The sequence below is a fragment of the Siniperca chuatsi genome, linkage group LG4 (assembly GCF_020085105.1).
Source record: "Siniperca chuatsi isolate FFG_IHB_CAS linkage group LG4, ASM2008510v1, whole genome shotgun sequence".
In the NCBI taxonomy this organism is placed as follows: Eukaryota; Metazoa; Chordata; class Actinopteri; order Centrarchiformes; family Sinipercidae; genus Siniperca; species Siniperca chuatsi.
In genome coordinates, this window is record NC_058045.1 from 28,319,951 (window position 1) to 28,338,562 (window position 18,612).

General features: G+C 38.5%; 1 protein-coding gene across 1 annotated transcript in view; it reads right to left on the bottom strand.

The window, feature by feature from the left end:
* Nucleotides 1–18,612, bottom strand: part of si:dkey-106n21.1 (solute carrier family 23 member 2) — a 43,290-nt gene that overhangs the window by 2,757 nt on the left and 21,921 nt on the right. The window contains exons 6-10 of the mRNA XM_044194275.1: nt 16,982–17,099; nt 12,617–12,773; nt 7,338–7,591; nt 4,802–4,966; nt 3,915–4,023 (exon numbers count right to left, since the gene is read on the bottom strand). Coding sequence (XP_044050210.1) covers nt 3,915–4,023; nt 4,802–4,966; nt 7,338–7,591; nt 12,617–12,773; nt 16,982–17,099 — 803 coding nt within the window. The remainder of the gene's footprint in view (nt 1–3,914; nt 4,024–4,801; nt 4,967–7,337; nt 7,592–12,616; nt 12,774–16,981; nt 17,100–18,612) is intronic.

Consider the following 18,612-nt stretch of genomic DNA (forward strand, 5'->3'; position numbering starts at 1 on the left):
TACAATATACACCTTGTGTTTGTTTTGGAGTGGCAACACCTTGTCTGTAAATGCACAAATTGAACAATAATAAAATAAAAGAAGAAGAGATGGATGTGCATGGCTAGTCAGAGTTGACCTTTCATGTGGCATGTGTAACCACCAGCACATGGGTGAATACAGGGCGCCATTGAATATGTGGATGCCCGCATGTTGATGCCTTGCTTTCATAATGCGGCTCAGGCAATAAACTGCCTAATGAATGTGTATCGAATTGAATCAAGAATTGCAAACAGCATTGACGTAGTTTGACTCTGAACTCACTCTTCAAAGAACCAATCCCAACACACACACACACGCAGGCACACACACACATTTCCTGCCCAAAGAGGCAGCGGTCAAAAGTTCAAGGCACCCGGCTGAGTTGATTTTAAGTCCCACAGCCTGTACATCTAAAGATGTCTGGATGAGTAGCAGTTTGTTTACAAAGAGCACTGACAGGCCTCACTGACAGACTCAGCTATGAGCTGAGTGTTGAGGCAGGGGAAAAACTCGGAGCAAGAATGCTGTATCTGACCTGGGCAGATTACAGCCAGTGACATGGCAGTTTGCCAAGAGGATTGAGAAGTAAGCAGCCTAGACCTGAGAAAACCAGACAAACCCTCATGCCCAGTGTTGAACTCTGGATTAGCACTTTCCTGAGAGACACTCGCATCACATGACTCACGGAATCAAGGTCTTATGTCTGCAGAGAAGAGCTGTTTAATCTTGAGGATTGCTCTTTTGATGGCACTTCATGGGACGTGGCCACAAAGACACAGCACAGCCGACAGCGCTGTGATTGATCTCTGATTGGTTCTAAAATCTCTGATTGACCAGACATTTTGTAAAAACTCCACATGATCTAATTTCATCTGTTGGATTAATGTTTCATGGCTGGATTAGCATAATTGGGTTCTACCTGTGACATGTATGTTTGTATATGTATGAGTTCATGTGTGTATTATGTTTATTTAATGTAAAGTGGAGAATTTCCTGTCTTTAAAAACAATACTTAACTTACTTGTCTATATTTTCTCCACAGTTTGGTTTTCCCAATTTGCTACTGGTTTCCTCTAGCTACCCAACCAACCAGTAGTGGTACTAAGTGACAAAGACATAATCCACTGGCTTTTCACCAAATACCTCTGCCATTTCTGTACACTGGAAAACCCAACCAACCCAGAGGTACCAGTAAACCCATATTAAACCCAGATTAAAGCTCTATTATGCAAGAACTGGGTTTTTTTTGCAACTTGGCGCCCCTACAGTTTCAGAGTGCAATTCACTTTACACCACTGTCATAAATACAACTCGTGCCTCGCTAAACCTCTGTTGAAATTGGCTGACTTGGCTTATGATCAAAAACTGGCGAGTTGACAACTTTGCTAACATAGCCAAACATCAAGCAAGTACAACAACACAAGACTGCTACTTTCTAGTCCAACAGCAAAAAGGCCAGCTCAGAGTCTGTCTTGCAGCCTTTTATTTTGCGAAGCTCACGCCAACAACTAAAAGCCAGTCCGAGATTTACTCTTGTCCGGCCTCCTGCTCGGTCACTCTCTCTTTTTCCCTTCTTAGCTTTCTCCATCAACGTCCCCATCGGCCTCTTTGCCCCTGCCATGATGTCTGTACTGAGAATACCAAGCTAGCTTTTTCTTATAGCTAGCTAAAGACCCATAGTTGGTGGTGTGTGACATAGTGCTGTAAAGCGTTATGCACTTCTTGCGGGAGATTGTACCTGCTCAACCTAAGTTACATAGTGCAAGAACAGGCGTTCGGGGCGTGGAGTGGGAATGAAAGAGACTTCATTCTCCCTATTACAAGTAAGTGTACCATACAAATTATTTTGAAGCTGTTATTTTAAGGTAAAGTAGTTGCATAATGTTGCTTTAAATCCAGGTGGTGATGTGTGAGAATTTTGCCCTCTGTCACCCGAGTACCCTATATCTCTTCCTTGAACCTTTTTCCAGAGCTGCCAGATTACAAATGGAGTTCACAAATAATAAAACCTTTTACAATTTATGTCACATAGCAGATGGGTTTACCACATTACAACTATTCAGGCAGTAGCAGGGCAATTGTCAGTCAAAAACAAAATAAATGTATTTTCATATTGTTTTTCATCAACATTTTTCTACACTCAAAAATTAAGAATTATTTTCAAAATAGACTGATTAAAGAATTCTTGAAAGTCAATCAATAATATCTGTAATCAATATGCCCTAGTAAGCAGGAATAATATAACATTAAAAATGAAACCCAGTCTAAAAATGAGTGGGCATTGCTTATATGATAAAAAAAAAATTATGACACATCATCCTGCTTGTGCGTTTTTAATGTGTCCATTCCCTTTTTGACAATCACCAACAATTTGCACATCCCTGGTGCCTGTACAGTCACACTCTCAAAGGCACTGAAAACACCCACATTATTAAACTTTAAATAAATATGACACCCTCAGTGATACCAAGCAAAGTGTGAATGTGTAAAGAACCAAGATTAAGAGTGTCAATGCCCTACCAGTGCCTCTTACAGGCTGAACATCCTCACACACCCAAGTGGACCCATGTGGTCTGACTACCTGACCAACTGAGATAACACTGACTGACATTTCTATCCTTAAATTGCCTATTTAGAGTAAAAAAATAATAATAAAAACTATTTCAGAGTTCAGCTTCAAGTAAGACAATTAAAAATGCTCTCCTTGCCACTTTCAAATCTAGGCTAAAGACTAACGGTAACCAAGTGTTTGCCATCTGGGCCTTTGGGATTTGGGAACACCTTGGCTTTAGGAGCTTAGGCTGGCAGAACTGCTGCCATCTTTTCAAGGATAATCTTTAAGTGGAGCAGTAGGAGCACACAGCTTCCTACTCACTGTCAGAGGACCATATCACTCCTCTGATAAGGATTAACAGCCTGGATGTGTCAATGTCTGGCATTGTTTACTGATTCTATGTTTGCTTTTTTAAGAACAAACAAGATAGTCAGACCCAACATTTTTCAGTTGCTTCAATAAAAAGTATTTCCACAAAATGTTTTACACAAAATAAAAGCACATCAACACAAAAATGATTATGTGTGTGTAAAGGTGGGGCAGCAAATCATGAGTGTTGGGCCCATTATAAATATTATTTAGGCATCATGAGTCTGTTACAGTCTGGATCTTGACAGTCACCAGATAAAATCACACAGTGTGTGTGGTCTTGAGGATTCTAAAGTATAACTCACACCGATGCAGGTACACAAGAAGAAGTAGTAAAGGTACTGTACAGTAGCTGGGATGTACTAATCTGGGGAGCAAATGTGATAAAATCGCTGCTTTTCTGAAGAGTTGACACACATTGATGCTGGGAAATAAACCAGTGCCGTGTATAAGTTAATATGCATCAGCGTGGTGTGCATGCTTATATAAAAAACAATGGGTGTTTTGACATGTGCCATTTGCTACCGGTGTGAGTTGCCCTTATTCGTTAGCCATCTGACTGGGTCTGTTGACATTATGTAGCAAAAAAAAATACTAATAGCAAACCTGGGTATAGTAGGTGTAGTGTATAACAACATTCTGAAAAATCCAATATCACAATTTTGCATTTTTCCTTCACCTTTTCTTGCCAAATCACATTACAAAAAAGCAGCAACACAATTTTTAATGGAGACTTGGTGTTCTGGCGGGATCTGGGGGGTTAATGTAACTAATAATATTCTACCTGTCCACTAGATCCTTGTCGTTCACTTATTCTCCTTCTGACTGTCAAGACTAAATACATTTGTGTATGTTGGTGGAAATAGTCATTATGGGTAGATTTTTTAATAATCTTAAGGGTTGTTCCCAGTTTAAGGGAATGAGTCAGTGTGTGTGTGTGTGTGTGCGTGTGTGTGTGTGTGAAAATCACCTGTGTCAATGATGCTGGGATTGGAGTGAAACCAGGTAGGTAAAACAAGACCGCTGAAGGTAGAGAAGCCGAGAATGAGGAGGTTACGGGACGAGTTAAGGTCCACATACTTGGGAGAGAGAAAAAGAGAGAGAGAGAGACTTTGTTTTGTTGTTCTGCTTAAGCTGGCTGCCATCTCTGTTTTGGAACTTCACTAAAATGTGATTAGAAATAACCTGGAAACTCAAAAAGACCTGATTTCTATTTGGGTCCATGATTCACATTTATTTGGTCATGACAGGTCAACACAGGCCAGATTGAGGGCAACCCTGTCTATAAATGTTCTCTGACTGATTAATTACATTTTTTTTAAAAATTAAATTCTTGGACATAGGCTTGCTTGGCTCAATAAGTGACAATTTGTGTTTATGAACAGGATTGGATATGTCATCTATTTTACAGTTGTGAATTTTAAAATGACTATCAGAAGAGCCCATCAAGAATGCCCCACCCCCTCTGTGCTGAGAGTCTAGCTCCGCCCCAGGTCTTTCTGAAAAACTTTAAAGTTATACTGGGGTTTTCTGTCCATATTCTATGCTAAATATGAGCACTTTGTCATTGCAAACAATTATTTTGTATATATACTATACTTTAGCTCCCATGAGGTTTTGACACCTATGACAAAGACTCAAGGGACCTGTAGTTGTTAAATGCATACAACATAATCATTGGAATATGTGCACAAAATCCTGGTATCATGATTCATCTTTCACGAGTGATTAAATATAGTCCTTATGGGAAAAATGCACTGTCTGGTGGGACTTTGGCTCTCTTTGTGACTCAGGGTCTTGGGACGGGCCCAAGGAGGGGGCTTTGCTGTCCACCAAATAGTAAGTTAGAATGTTTACCTGGAGGTTGGATATCCCCACTGCTGCGATCATTCCAAACATAACGAGGAACATGCCTCCAATGACCGGGTCTGGGATGGTGATAAAAACTGCTCCAAATTTCCCAAAGATCCCCAAGACCATCATCAGAATGCCGGTCGTCTGGAGGACCAATCTGCTGCCAACCTGGCATGAAATTAGCACAGGCACTTGTTATCCAGTGGATACAAGATGGGTTAAGCGGTCATTCTCACCATGACAGCTATATTTTTTACCAGGACACTGCATGGGAAAAAACCTCTAAAAGCACACAAGTTTTAATAAGGAAACTATCAATCTCATTGGTGATGATTTTGAGTTGGATGTAAACATGAGACAACAGAGAATGAGGCCTCAGAAAAAGAATGCTCAGGTCAAGCCTGCAGAGCCCACAAAACATTCAGCAGTCGCATAGGCTTTTATCTGCAGGGGGAGCAGTGCTGCTCAAAGACAGGCTGTTAGTTTAGACAGACTTATAGTATATCAACCTGACACACTATGGCTCAGTCACAACATTGAAGTTAGCTTCCGATTCCGCAGTTAAGGGGAAAGTTAAGGGAAACTTCACTTACAATACTGAGCGACCGACCCTCTGCTTCTTTGCACCTCTTACTGTTGTGAAAGCCTGTTAGACATTGTGGGAGCATCTTTGGTATGCCTTAATGCTTTCTGAAACTCACTTTTAAATTTGTGAAACCTATTATTATTTTTCACAATTAGACCACATTGGACCAGGTTCACTATACCTGGACCTGTCAAATCGGTACTAGATTATCCTAGAGAGGCTAAAGATTCTTTAAAACATAGTTTCAGATTCATGAAACTTTTATTCTGTTTGTGAAAATGAAAAAAAACCCAACTTAACTGCTTTTTTCACATCTAGACTACACTGGATCAGATTCAAATCAAAACTCACTATACCTAGACTTGTTAAATCTGGACTAGATTATCCTAGAGAAGCCAGAGACTCTTTATGACACAGATTTCAGATTTGTGAAACCTTTATTCTATTTGTGAAAATGAAAAAAGGGTGGTTTTACTGATTTTTTTCACATCTAGACCACATTGGACTAGTTTCAGATCAAAAACCACTATACCTAGACTTGTCAAGTCAGTCTGGAATTAACATGACAAACATAGTTACCCTCAAACAGGCCAAAGAATTTAGAATAATTTATTATTATTTAGTGCTACTCAGAAAATGAGGAATAAAATTGTACCTACTATCTAAACCTGTACAGATGTTGCATTCATTTACAATCTCTTATCATTTGATTGGCAAAGTGCAGAGGAACTGATAATAGAAGATCACAAAGCATTCTTGGTAGGATGTGACCCTTGCGTGCCTCTCACTCGGCCCTTGAAAGGTTGAGTTCACAAGTCCACTTGAGTTTTCATTGTAACCTAATTAAAGACACCAGCGGGGATTCTTCTGAGGGGAAGTGCCGAGGGGCAGTTAACCATCACAACGCTCTCCTACGCCTAAAAAGGTCTTCACTGACACAGGCAATAAGGGACAAGCATTTGTCTGTCAAGATACAGTAAATTGTTCCTGTTCTCAAAAGAACCAAAAGCAAATAGGCAGAATCTGGCATTGGCAGCATTAGGTTTGGATACATGTAAAATAAAATAAATAAATAAGAGGCTTATAGCCAGTTTACACTGTGCATGTTAAAGGTAGTGTAAAAATTAGTATCATTATACCAACTTTCAAATTATTCTGATGGCATATGGTTTTGTCTGTAGAAAAATGAAAAAAATCTATGTATTGCCTTCAGCTCATTCATCTAAATTCTATTTGCCACAGTCATACTTATTTATTACCACCAGATGATGCCGAAGAAAGGGATTTTAAAATCCTACAAAAAGAGATGTTTGAAGCTGCACTAATAAAAATATATTTTTTACTGTATATTGTCAATGACTTAAATCACCGTGAGTAATGTGAAAGGTGTCAATCGTAAGTACAAACTCATAGAAATTTATCACTAACTCTATAGCTTTATGAAGAATTTAGCCTCTTTTAACTCATTGTTTTGGATTTATTTAACATTTACATTATGGTTGTCAGTGCTCATCATCAACACCATTTCCAGCAGCAGCAGGCAGCTGTTTTAAGAAAATGAGATCTGAGAAACCCACTGTGCTCTACCTGCCCAGCTTCAAATGGCAGACAAAGTTAGCAACTAGCTTGTGAAGAAAGTGGAATAGCTTGCACCTAAAGAGCCAGATATTTTTCTCAGGAATTGGTGGAGACAAAAAACAGAGCTGAAAGGAGAGTGAATATTGGACTTACATTCATCAGGTTGGCAGAGACACAATTCAAAAGAAAGGCTAATAGCTTGTCTACATGATGCGTAAATACCCAATTATTTACTAAAATGTTAGCTATGAACTTAATAAGGTGATGTCAAGACTGTTGGTTTGCCAGCCTTTCACAGAGTTCTTATGCCCTCAAATGGCCAACAAGATCAATTAATGCTGCCAAAACACAAGAGGAGTCAATTGTGACATGTACCTTGGTAATTCCAAGTGCAGCGATGTTCTGGCTGTAGGAGGTGGTGCCGTTTCCAGTTCCCCACAGTGCAGCCAGGATGCAGCCAATGCCCTCCACGGCGATACCTCGGTTTATAGCGTGAGTCGGTGGAGGAGGGGCGCCAGACAAGCGAGCACATGCATAGTAGTCACCGATTGATTCCATGGTAGACGCCAAAACGCCTGCCATCATACCCAACACTGATGACACACTCACTGTGGGCGCACCCCATTGACCTGTGGTTACAGAGTAGGCATACTTAGTTTACACAGGCATACAACTTTACATTTAAAGACTGTGTTTTCTGCATTGTACATTATTTTAGATCTTTTAGAGGTTTTCCAGCTCTGTGTGGCACAATAATGGAATGTTCCATATTTTGTTTTGACTCAGAGAAAAGCTAGCAGACTGCTCCCAGATGACCTGAGTTCATATGTTAAAATTCAAATATGTGTTTTGCTCCTAAACCATTGAGAGATTTATAGACAAGCAGTGGTACACAAAATCTGCCAGACCTAAGGTTTACATGAAGCCATGCAAACTTTACTCAATCTGTTATAAAAACATTTGACAGGATCCAGTGAACTCATCCCAGCAGTCCCAGCAGAAACCTTATTTTCTGGATTATAGAATTCCTCACACAAATAAATCAACAGGTGAATGTGGGATGCTGGCTCACTTATCCTATTGTAACTCTCCACCACGCTGTGCGCTCTTTCTGGTGCTATTAACTCAACAATGATGAACAAAATTATCTGATAAAAAATGTGATTATTGCTGAGGTTCAGTTCTTGACATGTCCGTAGGACTCACATATGGCCCTCAGCCCAAAGTAAAGAAATGCGTTTTAAGTTTAGAGGAAATTTTCATTTACACAGTCTACCGTTATACATGGTTAACCTGTTCAGCTAGTTGAGGTGTCCAAACATCATGGGTATTCATTAGAAATAAATTGAAATGGAATCAGTATAATGATTTATTTAACAAAATGGTCAAAGTTTGGCACATAGGTATCACAAGCACGGATTAAAAATCCCTGGCAATGCTTCTGGCTCAAATAAAGCTGTTGAGGGATCATGGCCTTGTTGCTGCATGAGTGATTCCTGCTAGTTGTCTTGGGCACGTGTGTTTTGGTAAAAATGATACAAATTCGTCAACGTTTACGCAACAAAGTTTAACAATGTTTTTAGCTGGATTCCATTTTAAATTTAAAAAGAATATGTAAATTAATTCAAGATACGTGACATGATTACATAATTTATTGAGCATCAGTAACTGATACACAATGGCACTGCATTGTTGCTTTCCATTTAATATGAGGGGTAAAATGCTAAAAGATTCTGCATCTGGACTTGATACAGGGTTGTTGTGGTTACGTACATACCAAACACCCCTGCTCTTTTAAAGCTTAGTTTTTGGTCTCTCTGGTGGAGTGGAGGCCTGTAACGGTGAGGGGCAATATGACATGAATGCTTCATCTACAGTAGAAGAAGCAGAAGCTTCTCTTTATTTGATATGCAAACCATTTCACTTCAGCCAATTGTACAAACTTATTAGTAGTAGTTAAATTTCTACTCAGGATTTTCTATCTACAAATTATAATGCACATAAAAAAGGTGGATGGAATGTACCAACTGGCTGCTGAGTAGTTAAGCACTCTTTTACAACAGTTTTAATAATAATAATAATTGTATTTGTATATCACTTTTCAAGCTGGAGGCACAAAGCGCTTTCCATAGACTGCTTAAAAACAATCACAAATATAAAAAAACCCCAGAAGAACAGCAAAATACAAGCACACAATTAAAATACCGTATAAAAGAAATTTACAAATAAATCATCCAAAAGGTAGAACAAGAGAAACTATTAAAATAAAATTAAAATCAGGTGGTTGCGCAACAGAGCTGTATTATGTAAACAAATAAGACTAGTTGTCAGGCGAAAAGGCAAGTCTGTAAAAATGTGCCTTAAGACAGGATTTAAAAGCAGAAACAGTGTCAGCAGATCGAATACTAACTGGAAGACTGTTCCAAAGCTGAGGTTAACCTGGACTCTGGAACAGCTAGCAGGCCTAAGATAATATTGGCTAATGGTAGCATATACAGAGAGAAGAGAACTGGTCCAAGAATTGATGCTTGAGGTATGCCACATGTTGTCAATTTCAAGAGATGAATGAATCAACTGAGACATATCATTTTCTATTTGACAGATAGGAGAACCACTCCAGGGCCGTTCCAGAAACGCTCATCCAATCCTTAAGTCTATTAATTAGCATAGCGTGATCGAAGGTGTCGAATCCTGCACTAAGGTCAAGCAGCACCAGTACATAAGTGTCCAAAGTGTGCAGCCATTATTAAGTAATTTATAACCCTTAGAATAGCTGTTTCGGTACTATGTAACTTAAGAAATCCAGATTGAAATTTCTCAAAAATGCTGTTGTTACTAAGCGCTTCCAGAAGTTGTTCTAAAACCAGTTTCACCAGTTTCAAGTGACAGTAAGCCAATTTATGACCCTCACTAATTCCCTCTCCTACTGATATCTGGACTTCATCAATAAAGGGAACAAGGAATAAAAGAAACCAACTTTGCAATTCAGAGTCAAATGTGCATTGATTGATATAACATGTTTAATTAAGGTTATAGGAAGAATGCAAAGTTTATTTCAACATGCTGATTTTGATACAGGAATTGAACTTATCTAGAAAGGAGATATAAATGGGAATGTTGAATGTCACAACTTGTGTGTGTCTAATATGGGAGTTGGTTCTTCATGCCTCTCAGAGACAAACAAAATACATTCCTGTGAAGAATATGGGCATAACACTGGCCTGTATTGATTTTATTTTACTTTCTCATTTGCTGTTATAAGTATATGGATGCATATGAACACATGTTTATTAATAATGACAGATGTCATTTATGACAAAATATATAGTTATTCTAATCTAACCTTAAGTATATTTGACAATAAAGTTTGCACCTAGACACACATTTACATGGGTTCATATTCATAAACCCTCCTACAATATAAGTTCTGCAGTGAGCAGAATTTGCAGATCAGTCATTAGTTTTGTTTGTAAATTTGATTATGACAATGCAGATGCATCAGCTTTGCCTTATCTCAGCTTATTTGTCCTAGACATCCTAAATAAGATTATTTAACAGCCTCTGTCAAATCAGCTGAAGATTTCCACCCTCAACATAAAAAAAAACGTCATGCATGGAAGAAGGGTTGGGTTCATCTTAGAAGAAGAGAGTGAAACAAGCAGATTTTTATCTTTTATTCATTCATAACCATTTATGCATAATGAATAACATTAAGTCCTGTCAAAAACATTGTGTGCAGACATGTTTCCACTTTGCTAATAGGGAACGTGTTGAGAGCTGCTATCATATAAAATGTTTTGTTTACTTGTTTCATTGGCACATTTGTTCCTGTTATCATTGTAGATTATTTTCTGGCTCAAATGTGAATTACAGGGTCTGAGTGAATGTACAATCTGAAATTTACTTTAAAGAACACTGACAAAGATTTTTCCAAACTTCACAAATCCATAGATTGTTTTTGACAGACATATGCATTCAATATTTGGCAGAACAAGATCTTTTGAGATATATCTAAATCATTGTTACAAGGCATCATATTCTATAAGATCACCATATGTATGTAGCGTCGCTGTCCTGTGAGAACCACGTATCTCTAAAAAGTCAACTTTTCATGAGCTCAGAAAAACAGCCCTGTTTTCAGCTTTGTGACGATGCATTTTGCACCGAATCCAAGGAAGTTTTAAATTGTTTATTTAGCTTAAGAAGTAGGAGAATTTTCTCAATCCATTAAGGACAAAAGCTGTCAGACAAATGTAGTGTAGTAAAGAGTACAATATTTCCCTCTGACATGTAGTAGAGAAGAAGTAAAAGGTTGCATAAAATGTAAATACTTAAGTCAAATTCAAGTAACTTGAATTTGTACTTAAGTACAGTACTTGAGTAAATGTACTTAGTTACATTCCACCACTGAAAATTATTATTATAATTGGTTTTGTCCAGTTTGTAGAACGTAGAATATTCTTAATGCAGCACATGTTCCTTGAAAGTAAGGAACACATGCTCCACATGTAAATCCTGCACGAGTTGTTGCCAGTTTTTGCCACTTTAAGTCATAGCCAACTGACTGTTCAGTCAGTCAGGAGGCTTCTTGTCATTTAATAGATCTATCAACAACATTCCAATTTAGACACTAAGATATCAGGAGATATACCTTAAGCAGTTAAAGCAAAGTTGATCATTTTGATATGCTCCAAGAGATTCAGCAGTTTCTAATGATTTTTGACAGTTAGGATACTTTGAGAATTATTACAGCAATAAGTGACAGATTGTTCTTTAATGGTACAACTGCTACAGGCAGCACTGACTAACCATACTTATTGTAAAATGCATCCCGTACACATATATATACACATACATACACACATATATACAAAACCTGAACGTTTTGTATTAGATGATGGTGTTATGTGGCAGGAAGAAGAATTTACCTTCTTTTTTAAATGGGCTGCTCTCAGAAGCGCCAGAACGAAAACCGAGACTTTCCTCGCAGCGACGGCACATTCATTATTCTGCCGCCTGTAGCACACACGGATCAGTGGACTATACTAGCAGGCCTTTAGCCCTCATATATACAAATATATCTTTAAAAAAAAATTAAAATTATACACACGCACACACAAATATATGTAAAACTATATATAAAATAAAAAACTGAGCTGGCAAATAAGTATACCAATCTACCTATTGGGTCATTCCACCTATCGTGTGTTGCAAAGTACTAAAATCACGCTTGGTGAAATATATCCATGAGATTCAAATGTTTAAGGGTTTGACCAATTTGGTATTGAGGATCAAAGGTATGTGTTACGGTACAGACTGGCAGGGGACACCAGGATTACCAAGAATGCACTTTATTGAAAATACAACCAGAGAGAGAGATTGGGTATGGAACGAGTGAAGCGTGGAGGACGGGGGAATCACTGGAGACTGAAGATTGCTGGAGCAGAGAAAGCACAGAGCTAGATTACCAAGTGACATGTAGAGTCCTACATCTGAACGTGACACATAGTTGAGTGGTGTGCTTATGTACTGGCTGTGATTGGGGCTAATGGAGAGCAGGAGTGTAACTGGGAGCAGGTGTGGGTGATTACAGGCTGGTGAGGCCTGGTATATCTGTGACAGTATGTGTTAAAGTATGATATTTATGCACTTACCTGGGTAAGGCACATGGAACCAAGGGGAGTTTGTCACAGCATCTAGGCTGATGTCGGTCCTGGCTGAGAAACCGTACTCATCAGACTTTGAAGGAAAGACGTCAAAGATGGTCAGTAAGAAGCAGACCAGCCAGGCGCCACACATCCCGAACAAAGCCTAGAATTTGTTATCAGATACAGAGTGTCTCAGTACATTTAAAGTGAAATTCATCCAATATAAAACATACAGTACTGAAATTATTTAAAGCAATGCCTTAAGGCTTGGCGAGGCAGTATTCACTGCATGTTTTGAAGACTAAACCCCCTCAACCCAAATGGCAGCGGTGGATGGCTGAATAAGCGCTATATAAATAAAATTGAATTGAAGTGACATCCTTAGTCTCACATAGCCCACATAGCTAACATTACCTGCCAGTTATATGATTTTTATCAAAAGCCAATGACAGTCTAATCTATCTCAAAACCAATAAATCTTCTGGAGCATAGGTTTCTGCAAGGGAACTCCTTTACTGCACCATTTAAATGTTCAAGTATCTGAAGATGATAATGTTTCCAAAACCATGTTTGACGCTGGATTATGAGCACAATCAAATTTAATAATGAATTTTGTTACTGTGCTGTTTATCACTTGCATTAGATTTGAGCCTGCACGGGCACTGGTGTGCACTTCTGATTGCATTTGTAGGGATTACATGGCTGCAGAGTTGTGCACAAGAAATCTTTTATTATATACAGGGCTCTTCAAAGTGAGTCAAACAGTAGCTTGAGGGCAAAAAACATGTGATGAAAACTGTGTTATTCAGATTTCCTTGATTTCTGCTTTGATGTCATCTTGACACCTTCACCTATAGGATCCAAGAGGAAGATAAATTGAGTGAGATCCATAAAAGAGTCATATTTAAACTACAAATTATACATCCAAAGTGCCAGAGTATGCCATGCATTATATGGCCACTTAATGATGAATAGAAATATGACAAAAAGAAAGTAATTCTCAAAGCACCCCCAAAGGGTGAAATGCACCCCTAACTACACTGCCAAGTAAAAAGCATCTTGGTGCCCCAGTGCTACTTGCATGTATTTAAATTAGGTAATGTGCATACATTTGGCACAAAATTGGCCCCTTTCTATGCAAATGAGCCTCATTGCAAAAAAGGTCCAATTCATACCAACACCAGAGCTAATAGCCACATGCAGTTAGAGTGAAAATTATTTGCACCTTCAGAGAGTTGGTGGTAATTAAAACACATTTATAAGGGGTTTCAAGTCCAGACTTTCCAGTGATCATGGCAGCAGTGATTGTAGCCAGGTGAAGCAATAGCACATCATAGTACATCATATGCGCACACATGGCACAGACAGTACAATACCTGATATTCACCATGAGGGAATAAAACTGTAACACAACATAAAACCTACTGCTGTGAGAAACGGAGATGGTGGTTACGCACTGTAACAGCCCAGCATTAAGCAGAGTAGGAGGGAGCACAGTTAAAGCACCCCAAATAACATTCACTCTGACAAAACACTCCATACAGAGTGAGTCATAGAAAAAAAGAGACATTCCACATATAGAAATGAATGAAAGAGCAGGGGGAGTTAATAGATAATCAGAATAGTTATAATTATAATTAGAATAAGTCCTCTTTCAAATAAAACATTAAGATATGAGTGTAAAGTATTGTTCTTGCAACTGCATTCATGCAAATTTTTGACTCAAATGTTGCTTAACCATGTCATGTGGTATGCTATGTCAGTACAGCTTAAGAACAAATATTACTGGGACCACTATAGAAATAGTGCAGATGAACATTTAACAGATGCAAAACAATGGCAAATTGCACACAGCTGCAAAACTTTATGGGAGTGTAATCTCATACAGTAGGCTATGTTGTGATATAATCCCCAGCTTCATTCCATCACGTTGAAAAGTGCCACATTTTATGCTTTGTATGGCTCAATTTGATGATGGACAATAAATACTGATGAATAACTATACAAACTACTGTAAGATCAAGAAACCTTAGTTTTTTTATTTATTTTTTTTATTTTTAAATTTTGCTGGCTTTTACAAGATGTGAGTCATACTGCCAAAATGTGTAGAGCTGCCATAGATAAAGCATTCCAAAGACTGAACCCTGAAGCCAAGCTGACTCAAAGGTCTTTAGTTCTCTGAAGGAGCTTCTGCATTCAGTTTTATGTTTTTATCATACTTTTATACCTTTAATTATCGAGTGATTGGAAAAAGGTTAATTTCCATTAATCCTCAGTGCAAAATATATGGATCGCTTGTTATAGTGTAAATAACCTTTGCATGCAAAGCAGCATATGTATCCACTGATTTCTGATTGCCATCAACCAGAAGAGGATTGTGGTTGTGCTTGTCAGCTCTCACACTAGAAAGGTATGTAAATGCATGAATGTGAAGCAGGGCAGATGTTAAAAAGAACATGTGTTGAAGAGCTTAGAAAAAGGGCTTACATAATCCCACAAAAGACTTGAGGTTGTGTTTGTTCAAGTCAAACGCAAGCCCAGAAAAGACTCTCAACCCGGAAAAGAAATAAGAAAAAACGTAATCCTGTATTTCTTTCATACATTTGGATTTATTTTTCCCACTCACATTGACTGCTATTTGGGTGTTAATAAAAAAGAAAAAGGGTGAGCATTTTGCTCAAGATAAAGATTCACAAGATAATTATTATATAGTATAGACTTCTAAAATGTTATTTCTTGGTGTCAGCTCTACATAAAAACTACTCAACATAAGTAGGATTTCCTGTTGCAGGCCTTCCTGACATGAGGATGTTACCTACTGTGAAAGACCAAACAAACAAAATATTTTTTCTCACAAACCTATTTTCTTTAAAACAAAGTGTCTACGAAGGGCCAAGGCACCAGTGACCCCGGTTTCCAGGGGGTCAGTGTGGACATTGTACAGGATTACAAGTACCTGGGAGTACACATGGACAATAAACTGGACTGGGCTAAGAACACTCAAGCTCTGTACAGGAAGGGCCAGAGCCGCCTCTATTTTCTGATGTCCTTCAACATCTGCCAGACAATGCTGAAGATGTTTTACGATTCTGTGGTGGCCAGTGCTATCCTGTATGCTGTTGCATGCTGGGGCAGCAGGTTGAGGGTAGCGGACGCTAACAGACTCAACAAACTGATCCGTAAGGCCAGTGACATTGTGGGGGTGGAGCTGGACTCTCTGTCAGTGGTGTCAGAGAGGAGGATGCTGGCCAAACTACATGCCATCTTGGACAGTGTCTCCCACCCGCTCCATGACGTGCTGGTCAAGCAAAGGAGCACCTTCAGTGGAAGACTCATCCCCCCAAAAAGCACCACAGGAAGTCATTCCTGCCTGTGGCCATCAAACTCTTTAGCTCCTCCCTCTAAGTGTCAGTCCACATGACCCTAAGTCATTAAACTGGACATTGGATCATTAACATCACTGTAATACTTGAAATAATTGTGCAATATTCTCTGTTTAATACTCGGGTTCAATATACTCTGTTTTCAGTTTAATTTATTTATATTTCTTCATACTTCTATTACTACTGTGCAATATCCACCGTCTCATAATCATCTGATAAGCTACACTTAACTTGACAGTACTCATTATTGCACTATTGCATGTTGCTTATATTATTACATTGTATTATACCGTACATACAACCTCTAGCTGTAACAAAAGAGTTTCCCCTCAGGGATCAATAAAGTATTTCTGATTCTGACTCTGATTCTGACAAGTTGTTGATTATGTGGATCAAATGTGACTGAACAGTTCCTGTACACAGTATTTATACTAGCATATAAGAAGAAAGCAACAATATCTGCACAGAAGCTTCAGGAATAAAGATAAGAATGCTTACATTGTAAAATCCGGAAGTGTAAGTAAGTGGGATATACTTATGTCAAAAATCTAGTTGTACTTGTTTTGAATATGGTAAACGGACTGTACTTCTATAGTGCCTTTCCGACTACTCAAAGTGCTTCACACTACATATCACATTCACACACTGATGGCAGGTGCCAACTGCTCATCAGTACAAAGAAACTAACTGATCAGTCACACACACTCACACACTGAAAGCACAGCCCTTGGAATTTTGGGGTTCAGTGTCTTGCCCAAGGACACTTTGACATGTGGGCGGAGGGAAGCCAGAATTGAACTTCCGACCTTCTGATTAGTAGACGACCCACTCTATCACCAAGCCACAGCCGGCCAAATATAAAAAGATTATCTAGCACAAAAAAAACATGTCTTAAAGATCCCCATTGTCACTGCAAAAGTCAATTTTGCATACTGATACTCATTGGCAGATGTTTTTTTTCGTGACCTGGATAATGTTGGCAACTCACAGAGAAGAGCTTGAAGAGAGGATACTGGAAAACCTTCCACTTCTTATCTTTGTAAGCAATCATTGGAACATCGACTTTGCTGAGATACTGAGAGAACAGGAGGATCAGAAAGACCGTGCTGTGGGAAAACAAAAGACAGGGCAAAATGTGTCACTGACAGTCAATTCCCCCAAGGCCTGGCCCTCCCTCACAGATAATAGTGCAGTTGTGCTTAAGCATGACATGATTTCATACATCACAGTTAGGGGGAGGTCAGAGCAAGTGAAAACATGTCAGTTTGCACAGCAGGTATGCTTACAAGATAACTATCATAGTGGAAAGGATTATGGGTAAGTAACAGTACAAGTGTGTGGCAAAAGTGGCCATCTGAACATTGTAAATTACTTCACTCAGTTCCTTGCCTTTGAATGGCATTTTGTGATGTGCATGAAGCACTTCATGCTGTGCATAAAATCACTGCACATTGTGCATGAAACACTGTTCAGGACGAGTGTCATGGTGCATGTTATTTCAGTGGGAAAGTCTGCAGTCTGGTGAGCACTTAGAAAGGTCTACCAGACAAAGTTACTGGACATAATAAAGGCTTATTATATTTTGGAGAAAAGAATGTTCCCTTCTGTATCTTTCAGCTCCACTGTGTTCAACATAATGAGCAAGTCACTCAAATCTGATTGAAACATTTTCATTTTAGCTGAAACACTGATCCAGATTAAATTTATGAATTCAGTAGCAGCAAAATCAGTCTAAAAATCTAGTTGGACATATGAAAAATGAAAAATATGCGCTTTAACTAAAAATGACCAAATTCTAAAACATCTTAATTGATCTTGTATGAAAGACCACGACAAGGCCAGGAGGGTTTTTTTGCGTTTTTTTGTGAGATGGTGACGTGATTTCGGGGAGAGATATCAACAGGCTTATCTTCTCTTCATGAGTTCCTCACTTATTTATACTAATATACAAAAATCACTTCATAAATCAAACATTTAACATTTTAATTGAGAGCCAGTCTGACTGGCATTCAATTACTTTTGTAATATGTCCTTTTAGATTTAAATCCTGAATTGTCCTCAAGCTTAAAAGTGTTAAATAAAGGATGTCAACAAATACTTTTTTTTTGTTTATCATATTGATCATGTTTTGGAAATGTACTTCTTCATTTCCCCTTTGCTCCTTCACTATGTCAAACTGGCAGAGTCTCTGTCTCTGGGCTGCGAGAGTTGAATTACATCTACAAGATGTCTGTGTCTTGCCCTGCTCTGCGGCAAGAGCAAAGGTAAATGACAGGAGAGTTCATGTGGAACAGGGAGTTGTAGTAGCAGGCAGTAGCTGTGGAGATTAGTTGGATATAAATAGTGGACATGACTGCTTCGATAAAGAAACAAAGGGGGTGGAAAACAAGCAATTTGACATTTGGCTGCACAGAAACATGGTTTGTAGTTGCTATGTTCAAATATAACCACATTAATCTTATTATATCAATCAAGTATTGAAATGTTATTACTCCAAATCCAATTAAGATATAGGAGAGACATACAGTATAGTACATACAGACAATGTTTTGCCCACAATACAGTTCAACAGCACCACAGCCTCCAAAATGACCACAGAGTTAATTAAACTCTTCACTT